Source organism: Chelonoidis abingdonii, chromosome 4 (genome assembly GCF_003597395.2).
Source record: "Chelonoidis abingdonii isolate Lonesome George chromosome 4, CheloAbing_2.0, whole genome shotgun sequence".
In the NCBI taxonomy this organism is placed as follows: Eukaryota; Metazoa; Chordata; order Testudines; family Testudinidae; genus Chelonoidis; species Chelonoidis abingdonii.
In genome coordinates this window covers 16,726,789-16,741,262 of record NC_133772.1, presented here as the reverse complement: position 1 = coordinate 16,741,262, position 14,474 = coordinate 16,726,789, and the positions used below count along the sequence as shown (strand labels likewise).

The 14,474-nt window shown below is 49.3% G+C and overlaps 1 protein-coding gene across 5 annotated transcripts in view; it reads left to right on the top strand.

Annotated features, from left to right (window-relative positions):
* ATP2B4 (ATPase plasma membrane Ca2+ transporting 4) overlaps positions 1–14,474 on the top strand; it is a 106,749-nt gene that overhangs the window by 74,371 nt on the left and 17,904 nt on the right. For all 5 annotated transcript variants that reach the window (XM_032785819.2, XM_032785815.2, XM_032785816.2 and 2 more), the window contains 9 exons: positions 197–439; positions 1,731–1,972; positions 2,963–3,197; positions 5,120–5,299; positions 6,104–6,191; positions 6,868–6,974; positions 10,354–10,545; positions 10,825–11,038; positions 12,884–13,095. In XM_032785819.2, the coding sequence (XP_032641710.1) occupies positions 197–439; positions 1,731–1,972; positions 2,963–3,197; positions 5,120–5,299; positions 6,104–6,191; positions 6,868–6,974; positions 10,354–10,545; positions 10,825–11,038; positions 12,884–13,095 (1,713 nt within the window). The remainder of the gene's footprint in view (positions 1–196; positions 440–1,730; positions 1,973–2,962; positions 3,198–5,119; positions 5,300–6,103; positions 6,192–6,867; positions 6,975–10,353; positions 10,546–10,824; positions 11,039–12,883; positions 13,096–14,474) is intronic.

Genomic DNA, 14,474 nt, shown 5'->3' with positions numbered 1-14,474 from the left:
GGCATCCCTTGCTGAGGTGATGCTGAGTGCAGAAGCCCACGGCCCCCCAGTTCCTCTGTGTTCCCAGTGCCCTTGGCTCCAGAATTTGCCTGTCTGTGGGGTGCAAAGCATGGCTGTGCGCCCTGTGAAGACACAGGTAGGGAGAAGCCTACCTGCCTCTTAACACTTTCACTGCCTGTCTTGTGCCCCGCTGCAGAAAATGATGAAGGACAACAACCTGGTGAGGCACCTGGACGCCTGCGAGACCATGGGCAACGCTACGGCCATCTGCTCGGACAAGACAGGCACGCTCACCATGAACCGCATGACCGTGGTGCAGGCCTACGTGGGCGACACCCATTATCGGCAGATCCCCGACCCCGAAGCCATCCTGCCCAAGGTCTTAGACCTCATCGTCAATAGCGTTGCCATCAACTCAGCCTACACGTCCAAGATCCTGGTGAGTTGTCCTTGCTCTGCTACTCCGTCAGCACTGCTTCTAGCCCCTTCCAGAGCTTAGTTGGCTGGTGACCATCCAAAGGAACAGCACAGGGAAAAACACAGAGCTGTGGGCTGGCCTACACTACAGGAGAAAATCGATCTTAGATATGCAACTTCAGCTACGTGAATAACGTAGCTGAAGTCGAAGTATCTAAGATAGAATTACTCACCGTCCTCATGGCGCGGGATTGATGTCCGCGGCTCCTCCTGTCGATTCCACAACTCCGCTCGGGTTGATGGAGTTCCGGAATCGATATAAGCGCGTTCGGGGATCGATATATCGTGTCTAGATGAGACGCAATATATCGATCCCCGAGCAATCGATTGCTACCCACGAATACGGCGGGTAATGAAAATGTAGCCTGTGATAGGATATGGGGGATGGAATATAAGATCTACTCCCTGATGAACAAGGGTTTAAGACCAGCTTAGCACCCTATGTGTCCTCTACACAGCTGGTTAGAGGATCTAGTTCAAATAGGAATTAATGGCCCCTGTTCTGCAGTAGGTCAGACTAGATCGGGGTAGGCAACCTATGGCATGCACGCCAAAGGTGGCACGCAAGCCGATTTTCAGTGGCACTCACATTGCCTGGGTCTTGGCCACCGGTTTGAGGGGCTCTGCATTTTAATTTTAAATAAAGCTTCTTAAGCATTTGAATAACCTTATTTACTTTACATACAACAATAGTTTAGTTGTATATTATAAACTTATAGAAAGAGACCTTCTAAAAACATTAAAACGTATTACTGGCATGCGACACCTTAAATGAGAGTGAATAAATGAAGACTCGGCATAGCACTTCTGAAAGGTTGCCGACCGCTGGACTAGATGATCAATGGTCTATTTTTCCCTTAGAATCTGTGACTTTGTCACCTTGCATGATCCCTTACACTGGTGTGGTGATGTATGATGGTGCATGCAGAGAGTCTGAAACAATGGGCCAGGTCCTCAGCTGGAGTTTACACCTCTTAGAGCTCCAGGGCTGGGGTTGACCACAGTGGAGCTATCCTGATGTGCACTAGTCGAGGATCTGGCTCCGGGGCTCTAAGAAGTGGAATCTACTCCCGTTCATCTTGGTGCGTTAACTCTGGACCCTGCTGATCACAATCTAAAAAATTTAACATCCGTTCTGTCCCTGCAGATCAAACTTCCAACTCCTCCCCCTTCCCCCACCTCAGTGGGCCTGGCTGGGAAGATTTTATTGACTTCTATTCCCCCCTTTTCTGCCCACTTTGGGAACTTCTTAGCCACCAGAAAAGGAAGGGGGCCTCCCGCGGCAAGTGGGAAACAAGACGGAGTGCTCCCTGCTGGGCTTCGTCCTGGATTTGAAGCAAGACTACCAAGCGGTGCGGAACGAGGTGCCAGAGGAGAAGCTCTACAAGGTCTACACCTTCAACTCGGTGCGCAAATCCATGAGCACGGTCTTGAAAAACTCGGACGGCAGCTTCCGCATGTACAGCAAAGGGGCCTCTGAGATCATCCTACGCAAGTAACTACCCTCCCCTCCTATGTTGCTGAGTAAACCATTCCCCTGTTAGAGCCAGTAGTGGTGCTTCTGAATGCAAGTTCTCCGGCTGTGCTCCACAGGCCTCTGATGGTCTGGGGTGCCCTTCCCAGAATGAACCCAGCATTGGGGGTGGATTTCAGTGGGGAGGGGAGAGGACTTTGCTGAGAGATCTCTTTTGAGGACATATCTTTAGAACAGAGAATAATAATCCCTAGTTCTTCTGTAGCACTTTTTTTTTTTTCATCTGTAGCTCTCATAGCACTTTACAAAGGAGATCAGTATCATTATTCTAATTTTACAGATTGGGGAAGCTGAGGCCCAGAGAGATGTGACTGGATTGGTCACCAAGCAGACTGGGAATAGAACCCGAGTCTCCCAAGTCCTGGTCCAGTGCACTCTCCACTAGGACACACTGCCTCTGGGAAAGCTTTGGGTAGTACCTAATGAAGTGAAAGGTTCTCTGAGCATTATAAGAGCATTGCCCCATGCAGGACAGCCCTGTGGCTTCATCTTTAGTTGCCTGGTATAAAATACAATATGTTAATCGGGGCTCAAGCAGAACCTCTTGGGAGGGAGCTGGACATATTTACTGAGTAAGTATTTTGTCACTTCTACTGCTGCCTTTGCGCTCGTGGCAGCCAAAATGCCATGCAAGAAGCTGCGGTGGTGTCTGCAGCCAGATAGTGCTGTACGTCGGGTAGGGAGTGTGTTCCAGAGAGATTCCCAGCCCAGCTTTGCAGCCCAGAGAATCTAGGCTTGTTCAGGGAGGGAAGCATTCACCTCTTTCTTTCTGTGAGCTCAACTGAAAACTCTTGGGGTTCATGCCTAACTGACAGATGAAAGTGGCTTGCAAAATCTCTGTGGCACAGCTTCTTCTGCTGTGTGGTTGGTGCTGGGAGGCTTGCCTCTCTAGTTAGTCTGCAGATGCCGAGCCGTCTCTCCGTTAACTTCTGAAACCTCTGCCGTGTGCAGGTGCACAAAGATCCTGGACAAGAATGGGGACCTGCGGGTGTTCAAGGTGAAGGACCGGGATGAGATGGTGAAGAAGGTGATTGAGCCGATGGCGTGCCAGGGGCTGCGCACCATCTGCCTGGCCTTCCGCGACTTTCCTGCTGACGCCGAGCCTAACTGGGACAACGAGAACGAGATCATGTCTGACCTGGCCTGTATCACTGTGGTCGGCATAGAGGACCCTGTCCGGCCAGAGGTACCACAACGCCCTTTTATCACCTTGACACAGGCCGTTCGGCTGCTTTGCTGGCTGCGTGTCCCTTCCCCACCCTGCTGCGGGCATGAGCCCTGTGCCCCTTGTTATGCCGCTGCTGTGGGGTGATTGCCCTTTCAGAGAAGCGGATGGGCATCAGCACCCCACAGAGATGTCCTGTGGTCCCTGTGCCATATGTGAATGCTAACTCCTGAGGTGCCCTCACTCTATGCCACTATTTGGAGCACTCCACGTGCCTGGGATGTGCACTTCCCTGCCTTGCCTGTATACCAGACACCCGCAAAGTGTCTGGGCGCGAGTGCTTCTCCAGTGCCAATGTCCAGGGGAAGGGTGTGTTGCCAGAGGTTGCGGAGAAGCCAGGCAGAGAGTGCCACAGGTGAAAGGTTACGGGGGGAGAACTGATTTGCTGCCCCATAGTGTGAGGGAGTACCTTTTACAGGAACCTGTTTTCCCCAGTGATGCCCACCTGCTCCTTCCCCCCGTTCTTTCTCATGGCTCGCCTGGGTGTGACAGACAGACCACTGGGCTAACGCAATAAGCAGTCCCATGCCTGCCTCTTGATTACATTTTGGAGCCTTCCTTTCTCTCGTCTTTCCCTAATTAGACGTTGAAGTATCTGGGTTCGGGAATCGCATTACAGATGCCCAGTCTGCACCAGCTCTGGAGGCCATGATTCAATTTGCTGATTTCTCAGTAATGTTTACACACACACACACGCGCACACACACAGTCTCGTTCTGTCTGTGCAGTGATGTGCTGCTGCAGCCGGAGATGTCAGGCCAGGAGAGGCCCGGGTTGCTGTCAACATGCCATCCTGCTCAGCAGGAGAAATAAAACGTTCCACATCTTGATTGGATTGCTCATCTGTACCTCAGCACCAGAGGTTCCTGAGCACTGTTGAGGAGGCAATAAGGTTACATCTCCCTGGGGGCAGTAGAAGAACAGCACCATGGCCAATTCCAGGAATGGCTCTGAACAGACCTCCTTGAGCCTTGGAGAGTACCAGCTCCTTGGTTCAGAACCGCTCAGCCAGTGCCTCCTACACCGAGCTTAGAAGTGAGCTGGCTCCTGCCAAACACTCAGTAACTTGAGGCCCCTGTGTGCAGCCTGGTACGATGGGGCTCCAGTGCTTCTCTGTTCTTCTAAAGTGGCCTTCGCCACAGCATCTAGGCTCCACAGACCCAAGTCATCATGCTCCACCTCTCTGCTCCTGCAGAACAAGATGGAGACTCTCTGCCCTGCCCTCGAGTTAGCCGCTGCCTGGTTCTTGACTCCAGGGGGCCAGTGCCGAATCAGCCTTGGGCTTGGAGGACAAGAAGTAGAAGCAGGACTCTGGTTCTTCCTGCTTTTTGGTTCTTGGGGATTCCACCATCTGGGACCTTCCTCCCAGGCTGCCCTGAGCCTTCCACCCTACGCAGCATCCCTCTGTGTGATCCTGCTGTCAGTGGCTGGCCCAGCCCAGCGGTGTATTGGGACCAAGGGAGGCCTGAATTCACCAAAACTCGAACGAACCTCCTGCTCTAACGCCTTCAAAACATCCCTCAGGCTCACCCTGGGCTCCTTTATCTTCATCCCCTGGACCTTCTCCCTGGATGGGCTCTTCCCACCCCCAGCTCCCTCGTGCACCCAACTTTCCCAGACACTGCTCTTCAGTTTGCTCTGGCTCACTGCTGGCCAGAATTCCAGCAATCCTGCCTTAATCTGCCGCTGCTACTCATTCCCAGGGAGGCCTCCCACTGCATCACAGCTGCTAGCGTGTCCCTCCATTCATGCTGCCCAGGTGGGGCTCCTTGAATCTGTCTGACCCTATGGGTTTGTTTTTCCCCAGCTCCTCTTTTTCCGGACTGTGTCTCTTCCCCCGTCTGTCTCTTTCCCACAGTGTCTCTCTCTAACCTTGCCCTTAGGTGCCAGAGGCCATCCTGAAGTGTCAGCGTGCTGGCATCACCGTCCGCATGGTGACAGGTGACAACATCAACACCGCCCGCGCCATTGCTACTAAATGCGGCATCCTGCTGCCCGGGGAGGACTTCCTGTGCCTGGAGGGCAAGGAGTTCAACCGGCTCATCCGGAATGAGAAGGGAGAGGTAGGAATACAGATAAGGGACCCTGCCTTTGTATGAGTCCCTCGGGGCCCTGGACAGTAGACTCCAGGGGCATCTTCAGAAGCGTAGCCTGCTGACAAAGCTTGCTGCCAAACCATAGACCTGGAAGTGCAGCATATGGAGGTAACCTCTTGCTCCTGCCTAATACGTGGCCTCTTGGACCAAAACTGAGCTGGACCTAGCTGGCTTTTTAATGCTTCACGTGCCTGTCATAGAGAGCTGTCAGCTCAGCTAGCATCAGCTGGGGCTCCTAGCCAGCTTGGCCAGAGACCAGTGACCCCTGGAGGACTCCTGGGCTCTAGACATGCCGTGGGAGAAACAGTTGAGTTGAGGTGAAGGGAACATCCAGTCCTCGCTCCCCATCCTTCCCTACTGAATGATCCTTCCCTACTGAATGAGCTGGACAAAATTCTTCAGTGACTAGTTTATTCACTGAAAAATGCCGTTTCCGGTTGACTGAAACTGTTCAAGTGTTTGGGTCAAATTCTGCCTATCGTTTCAGCTAGGGGGGAAAAGGAGGGAAACTTTTTGGAAAAAGTCAAAACTATTTTAATTGAATATTTTTGCTAAATGAATCATTTTGACTTGTTCTGAAATTGAGGTAGGGGAAAAAAACTCCACACCTGAAAACTAAACTAAACCTTTTGGACCCACACTGAATAGTTTGTTTTTCGGTTTTTCTTTTCGGTCAGCAAATGGAGTAATCAGTGATTCACTTGGCTCTAGTTTTCAAATGCCTGCCTGACCAGGTGACCAACTCAACGTCTCTCTTGGTTGGTCCTGCAGGTGGAGCAAGAGCAGCTGGATAAAGTCTGGCCCAAGCTGCGAGTCCTGGCCCGTTCCTCCCCCACGGATAAGCATACGCTTGTGAAAGGTAAGGGCAGCCGGAGAGCCAGCACACATGCTCCTGCACAAATGCCCACAGGGTATGGAACATCGAGCCAGGGCGCCTGTGTTCTTTTCCCAGCTCTGCCGTTGACTCACTGTGACCTAGAGCAAGATGTTTTTTCCCCCCATCGTCCCTTGTGCCTCACATTTTTTTCCCCATCTGTATAACAAGGCTAATTGGTGCTGATCATCTTCCTGGGGCGGGGGGGGGCAGTAACGCTTAAGAACTGAGATCCTTGCAGGGAAGGTGATCTGGAAGGTGAAGTATCAGCAGTATCCTGCCATAGGTGCTAGAACTGGAGGTGCTGGGGGTGCAGCTGCACCCCCTGGCTTGAAGTGGTTTCCTTCATATACAGCTTTGTCAGTTTGGTTCAATGGCTATCAGCACCCCCTCTCCCCCCATATAAATAGTTCCAGCACCCCTGCCAGAAGAGATGCTGGATGAGTCTTAAAACAGTGCCTGTCCCCAAGGAGAGAGGCAGCCCTGCAATATTCAGTGGCTGACAGGTGTCTGCATTAAGAGAAGACGTACCACTGTTGTATCGTTGTCATTTTGTGCAGATCTAATGATTCCCAAGCCAACTGCTACCCAGTGCAGCTCCATCTGTGCGAGGAGCCCATGCTGGGGCCTGTTTCCTTTGAACCCTGTCTCTGTGTTTCAGGAATTATTGACAGCACTGTCGGAGAGCAACGGCAGGTGGTGGCGGTAACTGGGGACGGGACCAATGATGGCCCAGCCTTGAAGAAAGCTGATGTCGGATTTGCTATGGTATGGAAGAACATGGGTCTTTCTCTGTGTGCTGCATTGTTAGGAAACATCCTATGGATTTGAAGAGGAATTAAAACCTTTATGTGGTATAGGAATCACTCAAAGACACACAGGATGTAATAGAAGAGATCATTTTAATCATCCTATAGACTTTTATCCCTGCTATAAAAATCTCTATTAAATTCCATAAGATGGTTCAAAAATTTTGCAAGGAGGTGATAATTTTGTATTAAGTGCTATAGGATTTTTACCACAAAGGCCCTAGAAAATATCCCGTACCGAGAAACAATCTTCTTATCCTGGCTTAAAGACAGACGCTCCCTCCTTTTACATTCTTAAAGGGATATTGTTAGGTTAAGAATCATGGCCTTAACTTTCAAATGTGGCTGTTGAAAGCTAATGTCCTAAACCCATACATAGGCACCTGAATAAACATAGCTTGGTTTTCATAGACGCGCGGGACAGTGGTAGGTATGGATGTTCAGCACCACTGCAAATCAGCCACATGTATTTCGGAGCCTGGCTTAAATGACCCAGGCCTGGAGTTACTGACCTAGACTTAAAATAAACAACCTGAGATCTTACTTATCTTTCTGATTAATGCATTAGCTTATTGACCCAGAAAGAATTTGAAAATCTAGTTCTCTTTGCTGTTAACACTGCCTACTTTTTTGCATTTCTTTCAAATGGAACCATGAAAATAGACTGGTCATTTCCCCTTGTTTGTAGTCCGTTTTATGTTCAGGTTGTGGTACACTAGCATAAGGTTGCAGAGTTTGGGTTGGAGCCACTACAGAGGAATGTGTGTATGTTTAAACAAACAAATTCCTTTATGAATTTTTTTTTTCAAAGATATGTTGGAAGCCATTTTGCAAGCCTTGGATTTTAACGGGTTTGCAGTCCCACTGAATCCTCTAGAGCCCCTGCAACATCAACATTTTCTGTCTTTCTCTCACTCATTGATTTAGTCCAAGCAATGGATTGATCGCTGGCTAAAACTAAGGTCTTGAATCTGCATGCTGGACATGGGAGTTCCACAACTGGAGAGGTGACTGGATCGGGTGCTGAAATCTGGTGACCAGTCCTTTTGGGGCTGAATGTTGTGCTGAGAATTGAAAAGAACGGCTGCCCTGCTGCAGTCTGGGGATAGACTTTCCCACAGGAACAGGAAACTAAGGGCCCCTTACTGCATCTCTCTGAGTATGCACTCCGGAGACTGGGAAACAAACAACATAGTTAAAATTCAATTTCACGTTTGCTCTCCTACCAAAGCCAGGGAGTTCACAGTTAGGGACAGAATCTCCCAATACCCAGGCTCAACAGGACCCAGCAGGAGAACATTAGGGAAATGGTTAAGCGGCTCCCACTTCACACCTCTCCTGGCAATGGCAGCATCTGTGCAAACTGAGCGCCATCTAGTGCCCATTACTGATTATTGCAGCCTAATCACTTTTTTAAATGCCCATTGTATAGTGCCTTGGATGTGGGTGGCGCTTTGCAAAGCAAATAGAGGGAGTCTGTGCCCCAGAGAGATTGCAGTGGGCACAGGGGTCCACCTCCGGTTGGTGCTTATTGCTGGATTACAGTCTAAATGAAGACCAGAGGAGCAGGGGGATGTGACAAACAGAAGGGAGAGTAACCCTCAGAGACCTTTACCAGCAAATTAACTATATTGGGTGTAATTTGCGGGGGGGGAGCCCATCTGTTCCTCTGGAGCTCCCTACCAGAGAGAGAGAGCGAGCACTTCTGAATCCCAATGGTCTCTGTTTGTATGAATGTTTAGCAAAAAGGATGGAGGGGAAGCAGCTACTTTTAAGCCACTTTGTGTGGCTATTAGCCATAGCATTAACCTCTGAAGGCTCACAAGCCTCCTGCTAGGGCAGCTGCATGCCAAGGGCTCAAGGAGGGAGTCACAAGATGGTTTAATATTCTATGCACCCACCACTGTAAAGCCCCAGTTTGGAGACAAATCAACCCTAAACCAAATGCTTCTATTCCTTTACTGAGGTGTAACAGCAGGCAGCATGACCCAGCGTTGAGGTCACAGTACAGGATGATAGAGCCCAGCGTTCTGTTCCAACTCTGCCACTGACCTGCGTGACCTTCAGCGAGTTACGTCCCCTCCCATGTGCCTCATTTTGTTCCTCTGTAAGACTGGGGCGATGCCACTGAGCTGCCTTTGTCTAATGCTCTGCGATCTACAGATGGAAAGTGTTTGTGTGCTCAGCAGCATTATGGCTACTGTTGCAGTCTGCTCCATTTCAGCACTCAATGTAGTAAGAGATGCTGGCAGGGGATCCACCACCAGAACTGACAGCCTGCTGTCCCCACGTGGGAGGGAAGGCGCTTGGTGCATGGGACATAGGAAGCTGTTCCAAGCATAGAGGGTGTCCTAGTCTGATCTGGATCCAAACTTCCAAGGCTTGTCAGCGTTGTGGAACAGATCTGCCTCTGGAAAGAAGCCAAGCACTGGTGTGGGGAGATGGACAGTTTTCCCAGTGACCCCCAACTATACATACAAAATGATGGGTCTAAATTAGCTGTTACCACTCAAGAAAAAGATCTTGGAGTCATTGTGAATAGTTCTTTGAAAACATCCACTCGGTGTGCAACGGCGTTCAAAAAAGCAAACGATGTTGGGAATCATTAAGAAAGGAATGGATGATAAAACAGAAAATACCATATTGCCTCTATATAAATCCAAGGTACGCCTGCATCTTGAATACTGCGTGCAGATGTAGTCGCCCCATTTCAAAATATTAGAATTGGAAAAGGTTCAGAAAAGGCAACAAAAATGATTAGGGGTGTGGAACAGCTGCCATATGAGGCAAGAATAATAAGACTGGGACTTTTCAGCTTGGAAAAGAGACGATTAAGGGGGGATATGATAGAGGTCTATAAAATCATGACTGCTGTGGAGGAAGTAAATGACGTGTTATTGACTCCTCATAACACACGAACTAGGGGCTGCCAAATGAAATTAATAGGCAGCAGGTTTAAAACAAACAAAAGGAAGTATTTTTTCACACAATGCACAGCCAACCTGTGGAGCTCCTTGCCAGAGGATGTTGTGAAGGCTAAGACTAAAAAGGTTCCAAAAAGAACTAGATAAGTTTGTGGAGGACAGATCCATCAATGGCTGTTAGCCAGGACGGGCAGGGATGGTGTCCCTAGCCTCTGTTTGCCAGAAGCTGGGAACGGGCGACGGGATGGATCAGCTGATTCCCTGTTCTGCTCATTCTCTCTGAGTGCACCTTGCACTTGCCACTGTCAGAAGACAGGATGTTGGCTAGATGGGTCTTTGGTCTGACCCAGTATGGCTGATCTTATGTTCTTATGACTCATTGCCACCCTCTTCTCCACTCTGTTTCCCCTTAAGGGCATCGCAGGCACTGACGTGGCCAAAGAGGCTTCAGACATCATCCTGACGGACGACAACTTCACCAGCATCGTCAAAGCAGTGATGTGGGGCCGCAACGTATATGACAGCATCTCCAAGTTCCTGCAGTTCCAGCTGACCGTCAACGTGGTGGCCGTCATTGTCGCTTTCACAGGGGCCTGCATCACACAGGTAAGGAGGCTTGGGCAACAACCTAGTGCTTAGAGCTGGATGGGATTTGAATCTAGGAGTCCTTGGTTTGGCTGCTGACTCACCATGAGACCTTGGGCAAGTCATTTAATCTCTATCAAATGGGAGGATAATGGTAATTTCTGATGGGAAGGCTGTGGTTAAAATAATCATGGCAAAGCGTCCGGTGAGGAGCCACAGAGCAGCAAAGGTGGCGGTGGTGGTTTTATGTATTGAGCGAAGAGACCACGTTCTCCATGGGGGATTCTTTTCCCTCTGCAGGACTCTCCGCTGAAGGCCGTCCAGATGCTGTGGGTGAACTTGATCATGGACACCTTTGCATCCTTAGCTCTTGCCACAGAGCCCCCCTCAGAGTCCCTGCTGCTGCGCCGGCCGTACGGCCGCAACAAGCCCTTGATCTCCCGCACCATGATGAAGAACATCCTGGGGCATGCAGTGTACCAGCTCACCATCATCTTCACGCTGCTCTTTGCAGGTGAGTCTATGAGGGCATAGGGGAGGGGGAACCTCCAAACCAGCCACCCCCTCTGTCTCTAAACCAGTGAGGTGTAAATCCATGCAGGCTGCTATCTAATCAAGCTGGGAAGGTGCCCACCTACAGTGACCCCAGTTCAGTGAATCACATTATCTGCACCAGAATCTACTGGGTGTAGGGCACACGCTGTATCCAAGGAAGTGGCTCCTTCTTTCAGCTCTCTACTAAGTAAAGGGTTCATGAAATGAACACTGTTTTTTTTTTTGTTTTTTTGGGGGTTTTTTTTTGCGGCTAGAGATGGATTGGCTCCTGGGATTCATAATGGCCCATAGGACATTAAAAGCCTAGGTCAGTAGTTCAGTTATGGCCCTGCTCTGCAGCGACTACAAGTGGCTGCTGGGTTGGACTCAGTCTAATTCCAAGTGAGTCAGCATCCACAACACAAACCACGGCTACTGCCTGCTCTAAATGGCCTCCCTCCTTGGCCGCCTCAGCACGTAGGCCGAGAACCCAATGGGCGCTCAGCTCCCCAAGGTGGCAGCTTCATGTCGGGGATGGCAGAGGGCAGCGTGAGGAGGTGAAGGAAGCTGCTGCTGCTGATCCTCTTGGGACGAAGGGAGGACATGGCTATCTCTGGCTGCCTGTCCGGCATTAAATTCCCATCTGTTTAAAGACCTCCAGTGCCTCCAGTAGGGCCCAACACAGGGACATATCCTCCCAGGTGTCTGAATGGGCTCTGCCTGGCTTATCCATGATGAACTGCATTTTACTGGTGCCCTCGGTCATGCTAACTGAGACAGGCATCTGTTTCTCCACGTTCCCTTAGTCCATCCCCCTGTGTTTCCATAATTAAGCTCCTCCTGCAATTAGAAAGCCAAAGAGGGGGAAGATCCTATCTTTTATTGGACCAGCTTCTGTTGGAGAGAGACATGCTTTCAAGCTACACAGAGCCCTTCTTCAGGACTGGGAAACTGACTTGGGCTATGTCTACACTATATCACTTACAGCACACTTCTGGTGAAAACTCTAAGCCAACAGGGGAGAGATCTCCAGTCAGCTTAATGACTCCTGCTCCACAAGAGGCAGTAGCTATGGGAGAAGTTCTCCTGCCGACAGCACTGTCTGCAGTGGTGCACATCACTCAGAGGTGTGTATTATTCACACCCTGGGCGACATAAATTATACCCAAGTAATCTGTAGTGTACATGTAGCCTCAGCATCCCTGCTAAATTTGAGGTGGAACAGATTGTTTAGCATAAGTAGTTACCACATTTCAAGGGACCATTCAAGGTGAAGTGGCCTGTTTCTGACTGGAGGGATATAGAGTAGAGAAGGATGGGGTGGGGGGAAGTAGCTGGGAAGGGGTAGGGGGAGTGTCAGTGGGTTACAGATTGTTGTAATATGCCATAAATTCAGTATTTCTATTCTGTCCATGATTTTTAGTGTCTAGCAGAGTAGTGAACTTAAACGCCCAGGCTCTTCTTTTCAAGGTATGGTGCAGGTTTCCTCTGAGGATGAGGACTGATACAGAGTGATAGCTTTGTGAAAAGTGGTCACCCACAGGTGATGGAGTGTTTTTGTCTTATCGTTTTCCTCTGTGAGTTCATTTGAGAGCGTAGTGATGATCTGGAGCTGCTATTGGAGCATTTAGTGCGCTGGGTGAGGTGATAGGCATGTGTAGGAACCATGGGCCGATAAAAGGTATTACCTCCCCTTGCTTTGTCTGTCTCCAATCATGGGACCAACACGGCTGCAACAACCCTGCTCGTCCTGCATTGTCAGTTCAAATTCCATGTTACGTGGGAAAAGACGCACAAACTTTCTCTTTCATCTCCTGTCTGATAGGCGAGAGGTTCTTTGATATTGACAGTGGCCGGAACGCGCCGCTGCACTCGCCTCCCTCTGAACACTACACCATTGTCTTCAACACCTTCGTCATGATGCAGCTGTTCAACGAGATCAATGCTCGCAAGATTCATGGTGAGAGGAACGTCTTTGATGCCATCTTCCGGAATCCCATCTTCTGCACGGTGGTGCTGGGAACCTTTGCCGCCCAGGTAACAGCAATGGGCACTGAGCAGCATGGATGCATGTGGACTAGAGATAGGTAGTGCATACTGAAGAGAGGAAGGATGAGGAAGTGGTTAGGGCACTAGCCTGGATGTCAGGAGAGTGGGGTTTGAGTCTCTGCTCTGCCACAGGCACTCTTTGGGACCTTGGGCAAGTTTTAGTCTCAGTTCCCCACCTGTAAATGGAGATAATAGTCCTTCCTTATTTTGTAGGGTGTTGCAAGGATAATTGCATTAATGCTTATGAGCTGCTCAGATACTACGGTGATGGGTTTATAAACCCCTAGACAGAGCTAGAAATGACCTTGAAAACTGGGTTTTGCAGGACCAAGGAGTAGTTTGGATTTAGGGTCCATTTTATCCAGAGCCCTGCAGTCAAGTTGGGTCTAGATAAGAGGTTCTAGTTCTGGCCCGACTCCTATCCAGATGCTGACATGGATGAGCACAGAGAGTTTCCATTCTGTTGCTCTGGGGCTTAGCGTTTTACAGCTCTGGGATGTTTACAGCCTGGATGTTCATTTGGTCCTTTTTTCAGTAAAAACGCTTGGCGTGTGCCTAGTTGTTAAGCCTGCCACTCCCTTTTGAGATGGGGAAAATTTGAGTGTCTGGGTGTGTGGCGCAGAAGCCTCAGCTTGCAGCATCTGGGGAGCTCTGCTGCAAAGAGCATTTATTGTAGAGAGGGTTTCCAGAGCTGTCCAGACAATGCCCTTTACTTGGTGTCACGACACTGGGATATGAAAGAGGATGAAGCACAAGGAGAGCGAAGTTGTTGTGGTTTCTTTGACCCTTTTTTGGGTCTGGATGAGATACATGCTCCAATATGCTGGCTCGACCCGGGTGCAAACTGGAAAGGGATTGGGAGAACTAGTCAAAATCTTCTTACAGTGGAAAAAAATTTTCCAGTGAGAAACAGCCTTTTGTGTAAATGTCAATTTGTGTTTTGAAATTGTCCCGGTTTTTTCAATGAAAACCACTTGCTGAAAACCCCTTTTTTTTTTTTTTTTTTTTTTTTTTTTTATAATTAAATCGATATCTTTACTCCATTAGCACTGAAAATCAGCCTTGCTGAGTCAATCTTCTAATCTTCAGTTTCAAAGTTGTAAGTACAAAGGTAGAAAAAACATTGTGAGTTTTTTTTTTTTTTTTTTTTTTTTTTTTAATGGGTGTGATGTGGAGTAGAAAAACTGAACATTTTCAAGGGGGCACAAATACTTAATTTCCCTTCAGATGCCTTTGGTGGGAAATTCTTAGCATTTTCCAACCCGCAAGTTGTAGCTTTGCTGTCCTGCACCCAGTGACACTGAAAGCATCCCGAACTGGTTGATTGAGGAGGAAGAGACTCCCAAATGCCATGCAACCTCTCTGAC